This window comes from Pteronotus mesoamericanus, unplaced genomic scaffold (assembly GCF_021234165.1).
Source record: "Pteronotus mesoamericanus isolate MK-2021 breed Mesoamerican mustached bat unplaced genomic scaffold, CSHL_Meso_final contig_20, whole genome shotgun sequence".
NCBI classification, from domain to species: domain Eukaryota; kingdom Metazoa; phylum Chordata; class Mammalia; order Chiroptera; family Mormoopidae; genus Pteronotus; species Pteronotus mesoamericanus.
In genome coordinates, this window is record NW_026555085.1 from 15,960,352 (window position 1) to 15,984,347 (window position 23,996).

Genomic DNA, 23,996 nt, shown 5'->3' on the forward strand with positions numbered 1-23,996 from the left:
CAACACCCTGTGCTAGTCACTGTTAAGTATTTGATATGTGCTAACTTATTTAATCTCACAACAGCCTGAGATGTAGATATTGCTATTATCCACATTTCACTGATGAGAAAACACAGGCACAATGAGGTCAAATAACTTGGTGAAGGTCACACAGCCTTTAAATAACAGAGCCAGGATTTAAATCCAGCTTGCCTGGCTCCCAAAGCCTGCAATTGTTCACATAAGCATTGCATCATTTAATCAGGAGATACCCCAGGAAACTGTGGTTTGTCTCAGGGACCCAGTCTCTCTTTATGTTGTACTTTTTCTCTTCCTTTCTCTAGTGCCTTCTCCCATTCCCTCCTTTTCAATGACTAGTATTAACGACCATAGGTACTGGGGAGAAACTGTGAACCCGATAGTTCATAAATGCTCTTGAAGAAATGAACAGAGCAGTGAAGGATGATAGTTGAAATTTCAAAAGCCCAGTTGCTAGCTACTTCATAGGCAGTGAGGCTATTCCAGCTGTACTGAAATATGCAGGAACCAAACCAAGAAGGAACAAAGTCAACGCACAGGGCTGGTTCTTGCCCAGCTTCCCCAGGGGCCTGCTTTGGCTTTGCTCCAGGCACAAGGGAAGGGTCTTCTGCTACATTCTCGCCTCCATCCTCCCTGGGGCCTGGGGTGGGGAGTGGGGAGCCACCAGAAGCCTTCTCTTTCCCCTCTTCAAGGACTGCGGTTGAGGGGTTCAGCTCTGGAGAAGGGGACCCCTGGCAGTCACCTGTGCTCAGCTCTCCCAGGTCCAGATTTTATTTTCTCCATTTCCCAGTAGGGCTAAAGTATTGAAGACTTGCTGTTGGAAGTTGTGTGCTGAAATTAAGATACATTACAATTCTCTCCTGTAAAGTGTTATATTTTAAATCTTCATGACCATAAGAGTAACTTGCCTTTCCTCTCCTCCCTGCAATCTGATTTAGCAGGTCTGGTTCAGGGGTCTGTGTAAAGAAAACTACCTTTTGAACCAGCACTTCCAGCACAATGTGAGGCTGTCTTTTGAGATAATGCTGCTTCTTAACTCTTTCCTTAATCTTTATGGTAATTATCTGGAACCTTCAGGGAACATCTTTGCAAAGGGCTGCTTCTACAACTCTATCACCTACTGTCTCTCCACTGTCCAATGAGGATTCAGAACATTTTTGTGAGAATAACCTACATTTTATTTTGAGCCCTGCAATAGTTGAGGAGAATGAAGGGAAAACATACTTAGAGCATTCCCAAATGGTGACTACCCATGGCCCTCCCAGATTTGAGAAGGGACAAGGAGCGGGCTACCAAATTATGGGGCCTGGACTTCAATAAGGCAAATGCTGGAGTCATGCCAAGAACCAAATCCCACTGTCTCTGGCTCTTCCCACATTGGAAAAGTCATGCACTCACTCTAAGAGGCAGTTGCTTACATTGTGAAAAATAATGTGCTGAGACACACCAAATGCTTGTGTAGTCTCTAGCAGAGGTGTGTGCCCATGTGTTCAACTGGCCTGGGGCTCATGGGGGGCAACTTTGTCCTTCTGAGTCCTCATGTCACCCAGTTCTGAGATCTCTAAGGCTCCAGAACTTAAGAAAAAAGTCCCTTTTTTCTTAAACTTTGGGTGCTGAGGAGAACTCATGAGAGAACGTAGATCCTGCCAAGGGCTCTCAATACTCAGCTAAATATTTACTTTAGACAAGATAACAGAACCTCCAACCAGGCCTCCCTTGGCTTGCCCATATAGAAGGGCCCAGATGAGTGTCTGAGCAACAATGGCCAGCTCTGTGCAGAGGGAATTTCCTGAGGGCCAAGCTTCAGCCGGAAGACACAAGGCCACTAATTCCAGGAAATGCCCCACCTGTTGGATATGATGACTTTACAAATAACCATGGAGGTGGGGGCAGTGGCCTGAAGTGAGCCTGGAAAATCAGTCAGGAATGAAAGGTGACATTTTACATGTAAAAAAGAAAATTCCCATGGAACCTGACTACAGGGTGGTCCTCAAAAGTCCCAGCTGTCACCAGATCTCACACCTCCTCTTCAAGGCCCTGTATTCACTCCTCTCTGTTTTGACCTAGCATCCCAGCTTTAAGATCCTTGGCTTTATGTTAAATAATTATCTCGGCAAGGGCCCTGTTGGAATGTCTCCTCACATAGGCATGGTAATTAACACAGGTTTAAAATAGCACAAATAACTACCAAACGTTAAGTACATGCTCTGTGCTAGTCATTGTGCTTGGGCACACATGTATGAGAACGTTTAATCCTCCCAACAAACTAATGAGGAGATACTATTTATTCTCATGTTATGGTAGAGGGAAGAGGTTAAGGGAGATAAAGAAATGTGAGTAAGTTTCCAAAGCTAGTGAGAGTCAGAGTTGGGCTGAGGCCAAAGTTGAGAGTCTACAGTCTTGGGCTGAAAGTGTGGTCTTTGGAACAGAGATAAAGGCAACTTGTCAGACACGCAGCATCTGGGACCCCATCCAAGACTTCCTGAGTTGAGATCTGCATTTTAAAAAGTTCCCCAGGTGGATTCATGCACACACTGACGTTTGAGAAGCTACATCATCAGACTTTAAAAACCCATCACCCCATATTTGCATGCCCATGTTGATAGCAGCATTATTCACAATAACCAAGAGGTAAAAACAACCCAAGAGTCCATTGATGGATTAATGAATATAGAAAACATAGGATATACATACAATGGGTCATTATTCAGTCTTAAGAAAGGAAGGAAATTCTGATGCATATTACCACATAGCTACATTTTTAGGACATTATGCTAAGTGAAAGAAGCCAGCCACCAAAAGACAAATACTGTGTGATTTCACTTATATTAAGCACTTATAATAGTCAAAATTATAGACAGGAAACAGAACAGTGGTTGCCAGGTTCTGGGGGAGGGGGCAATGGGAAGTTTCTATTTAATAGGTATAGATTTTCAGTTTTGCAAGATGAAAAAGTTCTGCAGATTGGTTGCATGACCCTGAGTATATTTAACACTACTTAAACATTGTCAAAATGGTAGATTTTATTAAAACAGCTACAATTTTTAAAAAAGCTCATCACCATGTAATGTATTAAGCATGGTAGAAGGTCAGCCGTGGGAGCTGGTGGCAGCTTAGGGCAGTGTAAACTGATCAGACAGGCTCAAGGGCATTGCTCCTGTGGGGGTCTTCAGCCTTTAGGCTATATGAAGATATATCTTGAATGTAGATCTAGGGAGGAAAAGTGGGACCTTTTTGCGGTAGTGGTGGGACCTTCCAGAAAGACCAAGTTCAAATTCTACTAGCAGTTCTGGGAGGTGAGTGGCTTATCTCCGACAGCCTGTGCCACCAGACAGATGGAGAAGCTTTGGTAGGGCCACTGTGATGAGGGCCAGACAGGCATAGGGGAAGGGCACAGCTATAGTCATGACACTAGGACACTCTGGAGTGCAGGTAGAGCTAACACTGTTGCTGAGATCACCTCATGCTCTGGCTTTCTCCCCACAGGCCTGGGTTAACTAGAGCTCTGCACTGATCCTGTGAATCCACAGGAAACGTAAGCATCTGCCTCCTCTCAGTCTATGAGCAAGTTGCTGCACCTGACTGTATGGGGTAGAGCCTGGGGTACATACAGAAAAGACATTGGGAATCTAGGTGAAACTATGAAAGACACAAAAACAGAAAAATAGGAAGTGCATGAAGTCATAAAACAAAATCCTGAGAGTAGGTTCAAACATTTTAAATATGACATTAAATGCGAATAAATTATACTCCACAATCAGTCAGATTTACTCAGATTCTATTTCAAAGGGAAAAAAGGCCTTAAAGACATGTTGTTTATATAAGAACTATTAAAGCAAAGCAATATATTAAAGGTTAAACAAAAAATAAAGGACAAAGATAGGAGAACACAAATACAAAAACAACGTTGACAATTGGAATAGAAGACAATGAATTAAAACTAAAAAGTACCAAGCACGGCAAAAGGACATTTTCAATGCAAAAATGAATAAATGAAGCTGTGACAATGGTGACAGATTAACATAACACTAAAATATCTTTTTAAAAAATCAGCAGAAAAAAAGAAAACATTATAATAGGAGAAATAATAATAGCAGAGATATAACATTTAATATGTGCCAGGCCTGGTTTTAAGGCAGCTTAAAATGTTAACTAATTTAATTATCATAGCAATCATGGGAAATCAGTACTACTATAATCATTGTTTTACAGAGGAAGAAACTGAGACACAAAGAGAATTACATCAATCTCCAAGATTTCATAACCCCCCCTAACATACTTTGTCTCTGGTACGTGGAGTAGGCTAAGGAAGAAATAAACCAATAAAATAATAATAATAATAATAGTAATAATAATAGAGTACTTATCTCCCCATTAGTTAAGGTAAGCTCCCATTAACTTCCCAAAGCCAAAATGACTTGGATAATTTGTCAGGAAAAAGCTTAGATAATATCTATGACCCATTTAGCTGTATCAGTTTGTGATTATCATGCACACTCAAAGTAAAATGAATCCTTTGAGAACACCCATCCTTCTCAGTCCTCAAAATCTGCCTTATAGTCATTGTTGGCTGTTTCACAGAGCAGATCTCCAGACCTAAAGGTGGCAATATAGTTAAGGAAGGAAGCCTGGGGGATGTTCTCTTGATTTCAGACAAGTTGTGACCCAATAGATATATTAATATCTGTTTATGTTTATTACTCTCTACCCCCATTTGTAACATTTTCTCAAAGGTCCTAAAAAAAATTTTAACACAATTTCCATCTGTGATATTCCCAGGAAATCAGAAAAATGTGACAAGGAAAAATATCACAGATGTGGATTTACTCACCAAAGGATGAACAATAGACTCTAAATTCAAGGTCATTGTAATGTGGGAAGAATAAATCACAATGATCATGAAGCACAACGTGGTTCTCCTTGGATATTTCATTTCTTCAAGTGTGGGTTGCTTTGCCTGAAATGGAAATGTGATGGTTTAGAGATAGAGCAAGTTATTTATAAAACAATGGAGAGAGCTTGCAAAACCCTAACTCGAAGGTTGCATTGGAAAAGGACCTTTTCAACAGGGAATAGAAGGAGTATAAAGGTATCAGCTCTAGAGTCCTGCTCCAGACCCCTGGGAGAGGAAATGTAAGGAAGGATGGGGGATGGTCCTTGTAAATAGGACAAAGGTGGCTGACTTTGGGGTTCATTTCCTATTTACATAGAGAAGGAGAGAGAGAAGGAATGAGAAAAGAGAAAGAAAGAGAGAAGAGGGAAAGCAAGAAAAAGGAAAACATTATTCAGTAAGAAATACTTTAACATTGGGATCCAGTACACATAATATATGAACAAAAGGATTCAGAGATTAATACTTACCTTTGCTACATACAACACATTCTGATATTTTCAAGTCTAGTCTATCTTATCTTACCTTATTTTTTTCTTTTAATTCTGGTAGCAACCAGAATTAACTTCATGACCCATATTAATGGGCTACAACCCATAAATGTGGAAAATCCTAGACTTAAGTCATAAAATTATAAGTTGTATTTTGTAGTCTTTTTATAGTCAAAAAGATGTTAATTTATAGTATGTAATGGAGAATATTAATATCACACAATATATTTCATCCTATCTATTGATCCTTGGTAACTATCTTTTTATAACATGGCATTTAAAAAGTAGGGTATCATATGGAAGGCTCCCTACCCTTGTGGGTCTGGGGACCCAGACAAACTATCTTGTTGAAACTCCTTTCCCCACTGACTTTTCTATGTCAGGTAGGGATTAGGATCCAGGATCACTATAAACTGTGTTTCCTTGAATAAGTCATTTCTCTGAGTCCAAGTCCCCAATCTGTGAAATGGGGATAATTATGTAATACCTCCTCTAATTCTCCCACAGACTTTTCTGAGACTCAAACACAATTCAAAGCCATGAAGAGCTCCAGGGATGCAGTCTTCTGTGGGTTTCACCCTGGTTGCTAGTGGAATCCAGAGGGCAACCATCAGGAAGGGCAGTCCTTGGCCCAGGTACGGAAGACAGGGCCTAGGGACCGTGGCCAGGATAATACAGAAATGACAGCCAAGACTTACATGCTGGGGAGAGTTGTGTTTCAATCACCAGCTGCCAGATGCCTCCTTTTCCTTTTCCCCATTGAAAAGAGGGAAGTATAAGGCCCTGGAAAACTGACCCAATTGGCAAACCTGGCAATCAAATACATTTTTAAAATTCTGCAACTCAGTGTTGTTTTGGAAAGTGCTTTGCAATGTAGGTTATAGGAACACATATTTAAGACCAGGTACATTTACTGTAGGGAAATCATAGCAACTGGTTGCTTAGTTCTCTATTAGAGGTTTTTTCTCCTTTGTTGAAAGGGAGTGCACTTTTGTGGATATTGAGTAGACTGATTTAGCCTGGTGATAGCAGCTGTTCCTGGGATGAACTGAACATGTAGGAGGCAACCTAAGTTTTTTCAGGCCCCAACTTAGAGCGCTGTATTAGCTGGTTCCATAGTGAGGCAGTTAATCAGCAGATAAGACTCAGTAACTGAATGGTTAATGAGTTTCCTTTAGCATTTGACACCCAGGGAGGGACTTAGGTATTAGAGGGACTCAAACTGACTCCATATCTTTCCACCATTTCCTAATGTTCTTGTCAAGTTAGCAAGAACTATAATGTCCCTAAATGGTTATGCCTCGTCCTTTCATACAGGCCACCAGCCATGTCAGCTATCTCCATCTTCCTTCCCCCAGACTCCCCCAGGACAGCTCCTGATTAAATCAACATTCTTTTATCAGTGGATGTATTTGGTGACAACAAAATCACAAGTCAACAGAAATAGAGATGAGGGAAGCCCCTGCTGTGGGGAGGGGGTTCCCTGGATGCAGAAGAATGACAACAGCTACGTACGTATAGTCATCAGTTACACATAAGTGTGAGGGGTTCACCACCTGAAAGGAGAATGCCACCACTTTGAGAGGGAGGTAATCTCAAAATATTTGACAACCAGTATGTCATAAACCTGACCAACCTGAACAGTGACACCAGTTGAAAAACAGTACAGCTTTTGAAGCTACTACATTTAGGAGGAGATCTGAAGATAAACTGTTCTTACCTAACCCTCCAGTTCACAGCTGTTCTTGTCTGTGAGGGAGCCAGTGGAAGCTGTTTAACTTGGCTAATGGAGGCAGAATCTTAATTTATCCAGTTAAAAGCTAGGAGCATTAATCCACATTCAAGGCAATCTGTCTTCAGTAGGGCTCCCTTAATCACAAATCCCCTAGTAGTACATTTTTATTACAAATTCCTGGAGTAAAGGAAAGACAATTACTAAGAGATACAGAGACAAACAGAGGCAGAGACAGAGAGAGAGAAGATGATCTGATGTCATTCTCAACTTCTTTCTCTCTTAAAAAGATAAGTCCTAAACACTCTGTACTTCAACTCACCAACCTGTGTGAGCAAGCTGTATCTTAGAAAAAGTTGGGAAATGTGATCTCATGACCAGCCTAACCCTGTGGCGATGACCAACTTCCTGTTCTCTGACTCTATATTCCTGTCTGTGAAGTTAGAAGAGAGGGAGAGGGAAGTCTAGCCCACTGACATCATATGCCAAGAATAAGTCATCAGGATTCTCAGGAGCATGGCGTCTGGAGGATGAGGGTCTAGGTTCCTTGAAACAGTCGATGATGACGTTCTCCTAGAGAGTAATTATGTGTCAGGAGCATTATTGTGAAATGGGCCTGAAATGCATCATGAAACCATTCTCACAAATCTTAGAAATAACCAGTGCTTAAGATGAACTGCTCTTTTGGACATGTTTCATCAACCTTGACCTACCCAGTCTGCAGTAGGAAAAGGACTGAATGGGCTTGCGTATCTTGCAAGTTCAAAGCATGTTCACCAGATGACCACATCTGTGCGGCCATCATCAAATTGTGATTCCAAGCTCTTTTTAAATAGGGCAATAGTAGGATTCTTTCCTGGAATAATTTATTTCCTAAGCTATACACTGTTCTGTCTTCCCATGCTTCCCTGGAATACTTGTCTCTTCTCTCTTGGGGAGCCCAGCCTTGATACTCTCCTTGGTTCCTCTTGGGGAATAGGAAAGTAAGAGGTGAAAGTGAGCCCACATTTGACCAGCCTCTGGACCAGGTGTCTTCTCCTTCCTTCTTCTTGGGGCTCTGCGTCTGGCTCTAGCCTAGCACACAGCCCCTCTCCAAGCACTGCCAGGGACCACCACCTTAGAAGGCAGTTTCCTAGAGCATTTGTGTAACATCTGTGTCAGTAGTTTTTAATCCCTGGCTGGGCATCAGGACCATCACCCAGGGAATTTCTTTTGTTTGTTTGTTGTTTCAATATAATCCCAGAGCAATTAAGTCAGAATTTCTAGGGAATAGGAGCTGAGAGTCTGTATCCACCCCAGCTGCTTCTGATGCATATTGGGGTTGGGGTCTCCAGATCCACATCTTCAGCATTCCATTGCACTTTCTGTATTGCCCTTCATACTCCTAGTCCTTCCCATCACCACCCTATAGTTCTCCTTCTACTTAAGAAACTATGTAGAAATAGGATCTTCAGGGGGATGCATTTAGGAGGCAATCAATCAATGGTGGATGAATGAATGGATTAATGAGAGTATGGACTCAGAGGTGATCTACCCAATAGTTTTGATGCAATTCAATAGCCCACAGGAGTTATAGAACAGAAGCCACAAGTGGCTCATGGGACTGCTAAACATCACCCTTTGGGCTGCTTTGTTCCCTTTGAAACAGGCAGCTGACTCGTTCCCTTTGAAACAGGCATATGCCACTCTCCTTTGCCTGAAATTCTCTTTTATATGATATACTATATCCTATAGTATCATATGTGTTGTGCACTTACAGGCTGACAAATATAGGCTACTTTTTACTGGCCCAAAATTATGCTATGCATTCACAAATTGAAATGAGTCATGGCCCTTGCACCCAAGAAGCTCTAGATCTTGTTGGGAAGACAGGAAACATACATTTAGGAAATATGGACTAAAAGGAAAACATAGCTTGAAAGACACAATAAATGCCTGGTTTGTACCAGACACAGTGCTAAGTACAATAAATGTTAATTCACTTATTTACCACTCATAATAACACTGTGAGGTAAGTATTTTAATCCTAATTCATAGATGAGAAAATAAAGGTCCATAAAGCTTACAGAACCCAGGCCACCCAGCTAGTAGGTATCCAAGTCATATCTGCCTCCAGGTTGTCCTGTGGCCAAAGTGACTTGGAGTGTGCAAGTGATAAGCATGACAGAGTTGAGGACAGGGGGAAGTTGGGTGAGCTTTGGAGTGACCAGGGTCACTGGCCAGGCCCTGAAGGATGATGGGCAATGTTTCAATGTCTAACAGAGAAAGAAAAGAGTGTTTCAGGCAAAGGAAGCAGTGTGAGCAGAGGCAGCTATCTCTGTTTCAAAGGGAATAAAGCAACCCACAGCGTGCTTTGTGGAAGCAGCCCCATGAGCCACTTTTGGAAGTTCCTTTGAGTAGCTTGGCCAGCCACTATAACACTGGCTCTGACTTGGTGCTCGGGAGGACACTGCTCTCCTGAACAATCACTGTTACCAAAGAAGACAGAGCTTTTTAACTCTAACTTGGAAAGAGAATGAATGTGATGGCCTAAAGCTCAGGTGATTCCCTCCTTCCTGTAGTGGAAAGAAGAGCAACTTTGAAGCAAAACAGGCTTGTGTTCTGATTCCAACTCCACCATTTATAACTATGAGAGAGACATTTAACCCTGCTGAGTCCCGGTTTCCTGACATGAATAACAAGGGTCACAGCACCTGTCTTGTAGCAGCGTCATAAAGATTAGAGGTCATGCCTAGAAAGCACAAAAGGGCTTGGTCATAGTTAGAATTTGTTATGGGCTGAGTTGTGTTTGTTCAAAATTGATATGTTGAAATCCTAACCCCCAAATACCTCAGAATGTAATCTTATTCAGTGACAAGGTATTTAAAGAGGTAATTACGTTAAAATGAGGTCATTAGGGTAGACCCTAATCCAATATGACCAGTGATCTTATAAGAAAAGGAGATTAAGACACAGACATGCACAGAGGAATGAACATGTGAAGACATCAGAGGAAGATGACCATGTATGGACCAAAGACAGAGGCCTCCAAAGAAATCAACCCTGCCAACATCTTGATTTTAGAATTCTAACCTCCAGAATAGTGTGAAAATTAATTTCTGCTATTTAAGCCACTCAACCTATGGGACTTTGTTATGGTAGTCTAGCAAACTCATATAGAATTTTTTTAATTATTACCTCTTAACTTTTTATCCTTTACAAAGCCTAAACATGACCCTCTGGTCAGCTGCTCAATATTTACTGTTTATTCTGGGTATGTTTTATGAAAATTGAAAAATGGATTTTGGTATGTCTAGATAGAGCATAAAAACATACAGTCTGATTTAGATGACAAGTCAGATTTCATCTCTAGTTCAAGCTCCCCAACCCCTGACACACACACACACATACTTTAGTTTTTCAGATGAGAAAACTAAGGTCTAGCAAGGTCTTTGCCTCTTAAATACAGCAGGGGATTGAGTCAGTCAGGACTCAAGAGATCAATCAAGTATCCTTAAAGTTCTAGACAATAATACTATCCTACAGTCAGGAAAGCCATTTTTGATAAGCTTGTGCATAGCAATTGTCAATGATGATGATGGTGATGATGATGACAGTGATGAGAATGATAATGATGATGTATGACAATGATAATGGTGATGGTCTGTGTCATTTACTATGTGCTCACTATGCTTCAGGCATGGTGCTAAGCTCTCTCCAAGATTTATGTCATTTAACTCTCTCAATGACCCTATGGTACCACTAAATTATCATTACTTTTCAGATATGGAAATAAAAGGTTAAAAGAAAGCAAGTCTTCAAGGCCACAAGGCCACACAGCTGACACATGATGGTAACAAAATTATGAAGTAAGCAGTCTATTCTACTGGGGTAAAGGTACCATTTGGGCTATGAGATCTTTTTAGGGGGATACTAATAAGAATAAAGGAAAACTTTCTCTGTATGGACACTAGACCAAGCAACAGGAAACATGATTTCTAGTTTCACTTTGCCACTAATTATTTGTGTGACTTATGGCAAGTCACTTTACCTCTCTGAGTCTGTTTTCTTATCCACAAAGCCAGGGAGTTGACTGTACTCAGTGATTTCAAAATTGGGGTGTAGGAGTTGATCTCTGAAGGCTCCATTACTGTTCAGAGAGTCTAAAATCCCTCACAATTTTTCAAACCCAATGTAACTTCACTTAGACTTCTGAGTCTAATCATAACTCTCTATTGCATTTATCCAACCCACTTATGACAGCCCACCTATGACTTACTACAATGTTCGGGCCTTCACTGCCTGTCATGTGCACCATTGCATTGGCTTCCATTCTTTTCCCCTCTGCCCCATTCTGCATAAATGCAAGGCTGAACTTCCAGAAATATTCTTCTCATGTGTTAGCCCCTGTTTATCTTCTGCTATCAGGATAAAGGCAATCACTAATACTCAAGGCCCTGTATGACCTCAACTTTATTTTTCAGACCTGGTATATTTAATAAGCATCTATCATATTTCCATTACTGAAGCTGGTTGCTTTTTCACAACTTAAAATAGTGCAATAAAAAAAAGAAAATTTCCCCTTTGCAACAGCTTGGATGGACCTGGAGAACATTATGCTAAGTAAAATAAGCCAGTCAGAGAAATATAAATACCATATGATTTCACTCATATGTGGAATCTACATATGAACAAACTGAACTAACTAGCATAATGAACAAACTGAATTAACAAGCAAAATAGAGACAGACTCATAGAGAGCAGGCTCACAGCTCTGGGGGTAGGAGCTTGGGGTGGAGGGATTGAGCCAAAAATAAAATAGACTCATGGACATGGACAACAGTGTGGTGATTAAGGGGGGGTGGGGAAGTGGGTGGAGGTGGAAGAGGGTATAAGGGGGATGAATGGTAATGGAAAAGAATACAATAAAAAAATAAACTATTAAAAAATAAAATAAAATAGTGAAAGAGATTTTCCAGTGTTCACATAAAACTAAAAATATAAAAACTAATACTTGAGAATTAATTAGGTCAGAGTGGACAGGGAGTAATTATTATTGCCAAACTATTTTTCAGTGTTTGACAAAACCAAAATAATCCTGCCATTTACATGATTTGTTATTCTCCACCTCTTCCTGCCCCTTAGCCCCAGGATAACCACGCATATTCAAATTCTATGCACCCTTCAATGCCCAGGCAAAAGGTTCTCTGATCTGCTCAGCATAAACAGTACCCATTCCTTCTAAGCACCCACACTTAATCTAGACTCTTAGCCTTCTTCCTCATATATATTTATTGTTGTATTACATGAAGCAAATCTATTTATCCCCTCACCCAAGTATTCATTTGTGTATTTGTTCACTAGACAAACATCTATCAAGTCCTGCTAAGTGCCAAGGTGCTCTGCTAGGAGCATGGGAAATAGGAGAAAAAAAGAGCATGGTCCTTTATCTCCGTGGAGCTTACAGCTTAATGGATTAGATGAACTTTATTAAAGACCAGAGAACCACACTATCAATTACTCAATTTACTGTTTTACTACAACTGTGAAAGTGCTACCAAGTAGAAAAATCAGAATACTAATATTTGCTTCGCATTTACTATGTGCCAAGCACTGATCTGAGCACTGACTGTATTAAAAGTTTTAATCCTCACAATTCCAATGAAGTGGTTCTAAGATGATACCTAATTAATCGTATGATATCAAATTAACTGAGCTAGTGAGTGGTTAAATAGCTTGTCCCAAATCTCACCGCTGGTAAGTGGCAAAGCCAGAATTTGAAACTTGAAAGTTTAACACCAGAAGCCATCATTTTAACAACTGTGCTGAACTGTCTAATAATGCCTATTAAGAGAAAAATATGACCTAATCTAGGGAATTTGTGGAAGGTGTCCCAGGGGGTGTATTAATATTTAATTGAGCTGAAATCTGAAGCATGAGTTGGAATTAGCTAAAAACAAAAGAGGCAAGAGGGAGAGAAGGAAGAAGGTTCCAGGCAGAAAGAAGATCGTGTGCGAAGGCCCTGAGTTGGGAAAGCACGTGGCACAATTAAAGAGCTGCAAGCAAGCCACAGTGGCTGGGACGCTAAAAGGAAGCAGGACACAGTGTGAGACGGGGCTGGTGAGGGAAGCAGAAACCGGACAGAAAAGCCTTGTAATTGCAGTCATGGGAGTGGGTAAGATTGAGTAGGAAGAAAGCAGAGAGCTCCACTTCATCAGTAGTCCCCCTTCTGAATTGGAGATATACAGATCAAAAATTCTCAAGTACCACTTTAAGAGCTTGCCTTCAAAGGTATGTATTTTCAACCAAGACTTACAACCAAGGCCCACAGAATTTCAAAAATCAAAGGTCTTTTCAAAAGAGACAATAGAGTCCTGACTGATGTAGCTCAATGTGTTGGACATCACCCCTCAGACCAAAAGATCATCAGTTCAATTCCTGGTCAGGGCACATGCCTGGGTGGCAGGACAGGTCTCCAGCTGGGGGCGTGGGAGAGGTATCTGATTGGTGTTTCTCTTGCACACTGATGTTTCTCTCCCTTTCTTTTATCCCTCTCGTCCCCTCTCTGAAAATAAATAAATAAAATCTTAAATAAAAAAACAACAACGAAGACAATTGAGCCAAGATATTTGGGGATGAGAGGCTAGAGAGGGAGGAAGGAAAAAAGGGTAAAAGACAGTCTGGAACTAGGGAAGGTCAAGTTTCAAGGAGCAAAGATCAACTTTGTTCAAAGTGCTGAGAGGTTCTGCTAACGGGAGGATTGAGATTGCTCATTGGATCTGGAGACATGATGTGTTCTTAGCAAAGGGAATCACTTTGGGGTGATGGGGAAAGAAATCATATTGGGAAGAGCTGTAGAGTATGAGAGGTAAGAATTTGAAGATGATGAGCACATAAAACTCAAGAAATTTGATTGCAAGGTAGAAGAGAAAGAGTGAGGATTCATCCTACATATAAACTATTAACTTTGATGTCACACACTGTTATATGCATGGCTTTCTTTTTAAGAGGAGAACTAACTGCATTATATGCTAGGACAATGAAAAGAAGCCATGCCTCTTACTAAACTTTGGCCTGTGGCTGGCTAAATAGACAAGTTATTGTATTCTTTAAAGCAGGCCAAAGCATATTTCCAACTCTCCATGTGCAGGGGTAGAGACTATATAGTCAAGTGGCTATATTTGAAACATGCACTTCTGAATCAAAATAGAATTAGAATAGGAGAGACTGAAAATAAATATGCATATATACCATTCTACTACTAGACAATAATTCAAAGCAGAGTTCCTTCTGATGCAAATGATGGATATGAACACTGAATTTCAGAGGACTTCCACTGCAAATATTAGTGTGATCATTACTCGTTGCTCGTCTCCATGAGGCATAGGGCTGCAATAAGGATAGAATGTCATCAGTAGCCCCATTCTGAATTGTAGATGTACAGAACAAAAATCCTCGAGTATAACTTTAAGAGCCTGCCTTCATAAGTCTGTATTTTCAACAACAGAGGTGATAAGACTTATCTTTGCTGACCTTATTTAATTAGATGATTCATCCCTCACACATGCAGAATTAAAAACTAAATATTTATTTAACACAAACGCGAAACACAATACCAATTAAAGACCTGCCTTGAAAAACTTTTTTCTGTTTCATTTTCCTTTGCCTTGAAATAAGGTCCTGCAGCAGCATTGTGTCGGTGGCTCAGTGCTATCAGATTAGAGAGGAACATTTGTTTGTACACAATGGGGTCAAGTATTCCAAAACACACTGCACATGTGTGCAGCATTGATAACCTTTTATCCTATTTTCCTTGTTGTAAATCTCTGGAAGATTTTAACATTTAAGCAAGAGATTGCCATCTTTATGAAAACATCAAGTTCCTAACTCTGCTGTTATCTCATCTATCTTGCTACTTTCGTTTACCACTCAGAGGGGTCTCCCTAAGCCCTGGTGAAACAATGCTGGGGTGCATTCCAATTGTCGTGGAGGGGAGCCCCATGGTTGGCTGCACTCCTGTAGAGCACATGGGCTTGGGTGTGAGTCCAAGCCTTTCAGTTCTATGGCTCTATCCTTTACTAGGTATGATTCAAAATAGCACTGGAGTATTTTCATAATAATCATAATGGACCATTCAGAGCCATTGCTGTGCAGGAGCAAGGGCCTGGAGACCTTCATTGCTAGATAGTGGGGAGGTCTGTGGAGGGGTCCACGGTGGCTAAAACAGATGTGGAGGGCACTCTGGGCACTCCAGGGGCTCGGGGCAGCAGTTACCACATGGTTTAAAATATTCCAACATTTTAATAATGAGCAGGGCCATCTTAGCCCTCTGCTTCTCCCTTTCACAGCCCTCGTCCACTCCATCCCCCTGAGACCAGGCATAGGTGTCCTGGTCGTGGACCTCGGTATTGTGAAATTTTCATTTCCCTCTCTAGGGATTTTGTTTGACTTTGAGAATGATGTATGTGTGTGCTACTCAAAATGAAAAAAGTTACTATTTATTCTCTCCCCAAAATGCAGTACCCTGAGAAGTCATGGCCATTCCAAGTTTTCCTTAATCTGGAAGTCTGACTTTAGTCCTCGCCTCATTTTGAAAAGTATTTTATAAAGACAAACCCAGTAACATTCTTCACTAGTCCTCCTTCCCCCTGGTTACCTCTTGGTTTCTGACGCCATTTAGCACGTCCTCCTTCCTGGTACCCCTCCCACCCCACCCCTCTCCTGGATCTCTAATTGCTCCACTTTTCGCTCCTTTCCCTCTTCCTTCTGTTATTCCATCCTCCTCGTTCTACCACCACTTCATTGTGAGCCTGCCAGGATCCTTGGTTTCTCTCTCCTGACATCCTTTCTCTTAGGGAGCTTGTCCACTTCTACCATCTTAATTATCAATTTATGTGACAATTCCCAAAACTGTATTTCCACCCTGATCTCTTTGCTAAATATTAGGAGCTTCTCTCTAACTGTGCTATTTCCAACTGGGCCTAAATTCAACTCATCTAGCACTAAACATGTCTTCTTCTCTCCCACTGCTATCTCCTAACCCACCTGTTCTCGGATTCACAACAGCTGGCTTCATTCTCCAGCATCCTGGCTCACAACCCCACAGGTGTTCTTGGACACAATAATTGAGGGCACAAGTTAGGGCAGTAAATCTACCAGTCACTAAGTCCTGTTCGTGACTCCACTGCTCCTTTTCCTTGGCCACAACATTGGTTTGGATATTATCATCTCAGACCTGGATGATTGCAGCGATCTCCTCAATGGACTCTCTCCCTCCTTTCTTTCCTGCACAATAACCCAACATACCACCAGCTGATTAAGTTGTCTAGAGCACTCTTTTCATAGATTGCTACTATACCACATTCAGATACTTTAGAGCGTCTCAAATGGCATGGGAATATTTGGGCCAATTCACCTGGCAAGCATGACCACCACGACCTAATGTAACCCCAGATGTGTCACATTTTTCTTGCATAACAGTTGGATACAGAACAGGCTGACCCACTCACAAATTTACATTGTACCTTCCTTTGCAAAATATGTCATAAATACTACTAATAAATATTGGTTGAATGGGTTGCTCACTTTCAGCTTTTTCTCATACTCTTCTTGGTAACCGGAATTCTCTATGCCTCCTTGCTGAGTCTCACCTGACTTATCATTTCAGGTTCTGCTCACTCAGTAAGAACAATCACCATCGCTTATCAAGCCCTTGCTGTGTGTCGGGCATTAGGCTAGCACTCTGCCTGCACAAGGCTCATTTCATGCTTACAATCCTATATTGTTAGAGCTATCATCCCCACTTTACCGAAGATGAAACTGAGGTTTGGGTAAATTAAATAACATATGCAGGTCACACAGTAAGTAGCTGAGTCAGCTGCCAAATCCTGAACCCTCCACCTTTATAGCATGCTGCTGCTTTTCCGGTCTTCCCCAGAGATATATCCTTCCCCCGAATATACTGCATTTCTCTTCTCAGATGCAACTCCAGCCCTGCCATGTGGATCTCTCTGCAGTACTGTTGTGGTTTTTATAACACAGCATGGTCATTAGGTGCATGGACTCAAGTCAGACTGTCTGAGCTAGAATCTTGACTCTACTCTTTGCTAGTATTGTGTGTCTCATGCAACTTAAAATTGTGTCCCTGCATCTATAAAATGGGGATTGTAACAGCACTTGAGACATAGGATGACTGAGATAATTAAATGAGTTAATCTTGTAGAGTACTGAGCACAGAGTAAGCACTCAATAATTATTATGTTATTAAAATGTTCAATACCTGTGCCATGCCTCCTATTAAGAATATAAGCTAATTAAAGGAAAGGATTCTTAGCCTTTTTAATTCTACAGTCCTTAGCAAGTCTCTCCAGTAAAGGTGCCTCTTCTAAGCTGTGATTGTAAAGATTTCACTGTTGTATTTACTTTTTAGGAAATAGGCAAGATTCTAAATATTCTAACCCTCACAGCCAGAGTCATACGATGTGGGCTGAAATGCTGAGCTGGTAAATGACTCATGAGTTCATAACATAGCCACAGCAACACAGATATTTAACTCAGCAAGCCTATCTTGCAGCACCTAGTCTGTGCCAAAACACACTGGCTCAGGGGGAAACTCAGAGAAGCCGAGAGAACCCCTCCCGGTGCTTCCACGAAGGAGGCAAAAATTACACCAATGAACCATACTAACTTAAACTACATCAAGAAATGTTAGGGTGGAAAGATTCTAGGGGCACATTTTATGATTAAAAAACAGCCCTGATTGATTGTCTATCCATATTTAAATCAATTCAGAAAGTGGCAGATCAGCAAAGCACAATTAATATTTCTTTTCCCCTTTTTTCTTGGAAGTGGGACAAAACTTGTTAAAGTGAGATCAAGTAAAATCTATAACCTCCATAGTCATTTGGCACTAGAAAAGCACATCCTGTTTACCTAGAACATTTAATCTGATTTTGTAAAATCCTCAAGTAGGAGCCAATGCATCTGCAGTGAAGTCAGTAGGATTGTTCCAGTTTAAACTCGAAAGGCACGGCCATCCTTGGTCAGGGGAGCTGGAAAATTCATTTCTCACATGCAATTGTGAGATGTGTCTGCTCCTTTCATAAACAGCAGCAACTAGAATCCTAGTACACGCTGCTCATAGCTGCTGGCACTTCTGGCCCCAACTTGTGGGCCACATGAACAGGTATTGTTTCTGCTTCTCAATTAGGCCATTTTATCTCCTACAGTTAAGACTCAGTGGTTCTCAACTCTGGCTGCATAAAAGAATCAGTTCAGAGATTAAAGTATATAAATCCATTTTCATGCCCCTTCCCTAGATAGTCAGATTCAGTTGCTCCAGGGAAGTTCCTGGGCATTGTTCTTTTTGGAGAGTTCAGTTTCTGCAGTGATACATATAGATACCAGGTGTTAAAATCTGATAAAATCTGGACCTGGCAATAGTTTGATGAAGCCACAGTTTCCCAGCAAAACTGAAGTCTGTGTTGCTACAAACCTGCCAGAATCCAGCCAATCACATTAATTCTCTCTTCCACAGGACTTTTATCCTCATATCGCTGACCAAGGATGGGGCTACAAAACCAGAGATCTGGATTTCTTCTTATCTCAAGTGTCCCAGAAAGATTCCTTGTATGTCACTGGGCAAACAACCTCCAAACCTCTCATGTTTTTATTCCATAAAATGGGAACAAGTTACCTGTTATACGTGTGATATAGTGAAAGAAGAGGAAATCTCTATCTAGGGCTAGACCTATGCAATAAGGTGAAGTGATTAATCATATTAGCCAGGGATTGGGAGAAGCACCAGGCAGGCAAATTTAACAGGAGGGTCAAAAAAGCACCACTGATTGTCCAAAACAGGCAGGGCCAAGTGACCCTTGAGTTTGGGGTAGACAAAGCTTGATAAGGACAAGAGAATACTAAAAAGCAACTGAAAGTATGAGATAATTATCCTTGGATTTGGCATTGCTTATTTGTACTTTCTTTCCATGAGCCATATCAACTTGTTCATACTGATATTTTTTATTCACTTGTCTCATAACAATCTACAGGGTAAAGAGGGATAAAAGGCCCCCTTTTTTCAAAAAAATAAAAGAGATAAAAATAAATCCATATATTAAACCCATTTATTATTCATTAAATGAAAAAGGAGTGTCTCCCATCCTCACCTTATCTTCCCTGAGCCAACCACTTAATCTAAGGATCTATCTATCTGTCTATCAATTTATCTATCCATTTAATTTTCTTTTCTTTGATTTTTTCCCCCTTTCATTTCCAGAACAAGCCTGCCTTTGATAATTTTCAAGAGAGAAGCCCAAACCTCAAGCTGGCAAATTTAGAGTTTAATCCATGGGAAGTTGCTATTAACATTATTAATTGCCAAAGCCAAAGTCAACACAAAATAATAATGGTAAAAATGAGTAAAGCTTTTTCAGACTTTTCTAAGTGTTAAAAGAGTTTTTCATACTCCCCATGTTTCAGTTTATCTTTCCAGTGAGAAGAAGGTATTTTTAAGGATCAATACATAAATTTGACATTGTAAAATTTATTGTACTCCTATGCCCTAAACTCTGGGAAAAGAGAAGAAAAAGTCATTTAACTGGTAAAATACACAGCAAACTATTGATGGATTAATTTGGGGGATGGGGAAAAAGCAATGCATATTGGGGATGGGGAGCTTGAAAAACTGTTGGAGATCTTCTGTTAGAGTACAGACACATTCATGTACTACTTGTATAAATCAAAAATAAAAGACCAAAAACATTAGCCCTTTATGAAAGGAAAAACAGAGCTGCAGTGAAGTGGTATGCCCTGGCATTCTACAATGTTTAGGAAAACATGGTTTAAACAAGCCACACATCAGAGAACTTTTCTTCCCTTCCGGAAAGCTCAAGGCAGGCCTACCCAGCTCTTAATCCCAGCACTTCTGACTTCCTTCCCTGTGCTGACTCTGAACCCCTGTCCCCTCAAGCAATGGGTGGGAGGTACCCGCAGACGTTTTACATTTCAGAGACCATCCCTGGCCCTGGGGTGAGTTGACCGAATATCCCAAGCTCTGGCTGTAACACCGGTGCAAGCACCCCATGGAGACGCTCATGGAGCGATTCATGAACGCTCTGGTCTTTACGCTATTTTCTGGCTCAGAGACAGGAAGATTCATTAACAAAAAAAAGGAGGAGGAGAAAACTCTATTATAGAGAAAATCCTAAAAAGATCCCAGTTAATTTCCTGATACTCAATCTCCCTAACCAGTCCAATGGGCTGCACAGTGCTCTTGACCACACATGATTTATGCTCCCAACATTCATGCGACAGCTGCACATATACCATAAAACAGAAAATCAGACAAAGAAGTAAGTAACTGGAAGATGCCTTAAAAAGGAGTGCCAAAGTGACTGAGATCTTGCTGCAAAGGGAGACAGACCACACGAGAAATTCATGTTACCTGTCCAGCGCCGAAGTCCCCAGACGGGCTCCTGCTATAACCAGACTCCTAGAAGCTTTCAGATCTCCCCTACGAGGCCATTTGCCCGTCAGTCTCCTCGAAGGCCTCACACCCGCTGAAGAAAGAGCCAAGCAGGACTCATTGCAAGGCGTGGGCAGCTCCCCTCCCAGCTCGGTGTCCCTCCTGACCGGTGCCTCCCTGCTCTGGTCCTCCGAGCCTCACAGAGCCATTCCTGAGAGCCTGCTGTTTAGAAAACAAGAAGTGATTTCCTGGTCTTTTCCCCGGATGGCGTGTGTGATTTCCCTCACGCCCATGGGAAGTCCTTCAGATCCTTCTTATCTGGAAACCTCTCCACTGAGTGGCCGGCCTTGTTTGGCCAATGTCCCTACTTCTTGCTTTCCTTTCTCCAAAGAAAAAAACCCAGAAAACTGAAACCAAAGCAACCCAAATGGGTTACAGCTAATGATGGGTGTAGATGCTTTGTTGGAACCTTGGAAAGATGTCTGCCTAATTAGACTGTGATTTCAGAGGGGAAAGAAAATTAAAATTATCGATGAGTTTCTTGTCCCTAGAAGTGCCTAAAAGTCAGAGAATAAAAAACTCCCAAGACTATGGGGAGATCAGAAGTGGCTTAATCCCAGCCCAGGGCTTTAGGGACAGCTAAACTTCCAAAATGCTACATGAAAGGACAACTAGTACTTCCAGATTTCCAGAGAAGCTCCATGAAAATTTGTGCATCAAAGCATAAACTGTGTGATACTTAAAATATCATCTTGATAACGTTAATATATGAAGATAAGAAGGTCCATGGAAAAGGGCCAGTTGGTAGGCTGCAGTCATGTATTTAGGATTCAAGATGAATTCTAATTGGACTTCTTGAACTGGAAGTGACCTAATCATCCTCATTTTACAAGTGAGGAAATTGAGGCCAAAGGAGGAACAAGGACTTATCCAAAGTCAGAACACAGATAGGAAGTCATAGATTGCCATCCCTTGTTCTTAAACTTCAATATGGGAAGTTTCAGTAGGGGAATGCTGTTCAATTGCCTGCCCTTGAGCCTTGTCCACAGAAAGTTTGAACAATGAGGTCTGACCTGGAGCTGGGAATCTGCATTGTAAGTAAGTGTTCCAGGTGGTTCTTATGCAGATAGTCCCTGGACTATACGTAGAGAAGCCAGCATGGTGACAAAGCAAGGACATCAGAATCAGACTGCAGGGATTCAAACCACAGTCCCACCGACTTCCCCTGGCTGAGGCTCAGTTTTGCTGTGTACGAAAGTGGATAATAATACTGCTGAGCTTACAGGTGCCATTGAGAGCTTGACGCAGAGGAAGAGCTCAGGAACTGTCTATTAATATCTGGAGACCTGGGTTCTGCTCCTCTAAGCTCTTAAGTCATCCCTGTTCCACACCGTCTCCCTCTCTCCTTGCTTGTCTTCCCTTCTGACTGAAGCTATCACCCTTAGATATGTCAGCAACCACCAATAGAACTCAGGCTTGAGATAAAAGTTAAGTACTTTGATAAAAAGAGGATGAACCTTCAAAATTTTCTTTTACTTCTTGGTACTGATTAGCCCTTTACAAAAGAAAAAACTGAGCTGCAGTGAAGTGATGTGGCCTACTCCATGCACTTATTGGGAGGGAGACAATGGTTGTTGTCCAACCACAGTTGACCCTCTTTGCTGTCATCCCAGGTATGGCTGGGAAACCCACTAGTGTAACTAGTCTATGAGCTGAGGGGATGAATGGAGATTGGCATAAAGCATGGTGATCTCATTCTCCTTGGATGACACTGGGGTAAGTTTAGACATGTGGCTGATTGTGGATGCACATACCTCTTGATTTACTGTTAGTGGCACAATAAAGCTTCTTGTTATTATTCCAGCTCCAGTTGGGTTTTCTGTTGTTTGTGAAAAGCCACTGTAATAAAGTGGTGAACCACTACAAGAAATAAATCTTTTGATTCTATATAAGATACTACCCTTGGCCTAAAAAAAAGTAGGAAAAAAATCAAAACATGCACACAGAGCCAAATAACTTAAATTGTATTCTAAAATATTCCAAATTAATTTCTTATGCTAAATATATGTGGTTTTGACTTGTTCTATAGGAAATGGACTAAAATACTCCAGATTTTTTCTTACACTAAAAACACATAATATTAAATATAAGTACTAGAAAAGCACCTGGGCCCTGAAAACCCAGAGCAGCGTGGGGGTTAAGAGTAGCAGTAGACTCTAGATGGACCAAATGGTAGCTCTGTGGACACTTAGATTATTTAATATTTCTGGACCTCAGTATCCTTACTCATAAAATAATAATAATACCTACCTCAGGGTTGTCTTCAAGAGTAAATACATTAAGTACATATAAAAAAATGCTTAGAACGGTGCTTGGCATATAGTGAGCATGTGTGTTAGTGATTGTTATTTTTGCAGAGAAACTTCTGCAAAATAGTTGCATATGATTTTGCATATGGTTTTTATAATAGTTGTATATGGTTTTGGTGTTGTCTTTCCTTTTGTGTGTGTGTGTGCGCGCACTAGCTTTGTCTCAGGTGCAGCATGAATTGATTGTCACGTTGCAGATGCTTCCAAAATATATCTTATTCTCTCTGTTGTGAGATTTGGTTCTTTTGGCGGTAACTTCAGTGGATTGGTATAAATGTGGACAAGTTCTGGCAGCTGTGCTGGGGAGGAATGAAGAAAATGTAGGAAGAAAATGACGTTGCCATTAACATGATTGTCAAGGACACAAAAAGAACTTTGCAGGCTGACAGCTTTGGGAAGTAAATGTCTGGAGGCAAAGATAGCCCACAACTGAAGAAAGGGAAACTGCAGACCTTGATACTTACAAAAAGATGAACAAGTGGAGGAACCTGACTTGGACACATCTTGCCTTAAGAAATACCTTGCTGTCAGAGTAGCTCCTGGGTCAAGCCTTCTTTTACAGCTGTGCTTTTTTCCCTTCTTGCTTTGGGTAGTCAGGTGCGGCTGGCTCTCTAACATGGAAAGGGGCGTTGTCAAGGTGACTGCCCGTCTGCTTCCCTGAGGAGCAATTTCTCTCACCCACAGTCCCATTTGTTGCTAGGAACACCCGGTGCTTGTTGCACTCACGTTACAATGAAATCAAAGACCAATAAAAAATGGAACCACCGTATGGTCTTGGCTGCAACTCGAAATTAACTGCTGATGGAGAGACTTTGTTCTGTCACAGCTACACATCACATGGTCTGTGACAGAGGTCTTTCCCTTGCATTTTAAGCTGTTGAAATTGGTGGCAAGTTGACCCCAAACTTCTTTGACCAGACTGCAGTGGTGTAGCCAGAGTAACTAACTTGTCAACTGTGTTATCTCTGTGTTTGGATGAAGTACCCCTTAGGACTCGAAGGCAGTGTTATTTTCATAGGCAGGGATGTCAGCACCAAATAAATGTGTATTT

At 41.2% G+C, this 23,996-nt stretch overlaps 1 protein-coding gene across 5 annotated transcripts in view; it reads right to left on the bottom strand.

Moving 5' to 3' along the window:
- ADGRF5 (adhesion G protein-coupled receptor F5) overlaps positions 1–23,996 on the bottom strand; it is a 98,040-nt gene that overhangs the window by 51,034 nt on the left and 23,010 nt on the right. For 4 of the 5 annotated variants that reach the window (XM_054569468.1, XM_054569463.1, XM_054569466.1 and 1 more), the window contains exon 2: positions 4,850–4,975. In XM_054569468.1, the coding sequence (XP_054425443.1) occupies positions 4,850–4,951 (102 nt within the window). In that variant the 5' untranslated portion in view covers positions 4,952–4,975. Of the gene's footprint in view, positions 1–4,849; positions 4,976–20,555; positions 21,092–23,996 lie in introns of those variants that run through there. The other variant, XM_054569465.1, reaches the window with a different exon arrangement.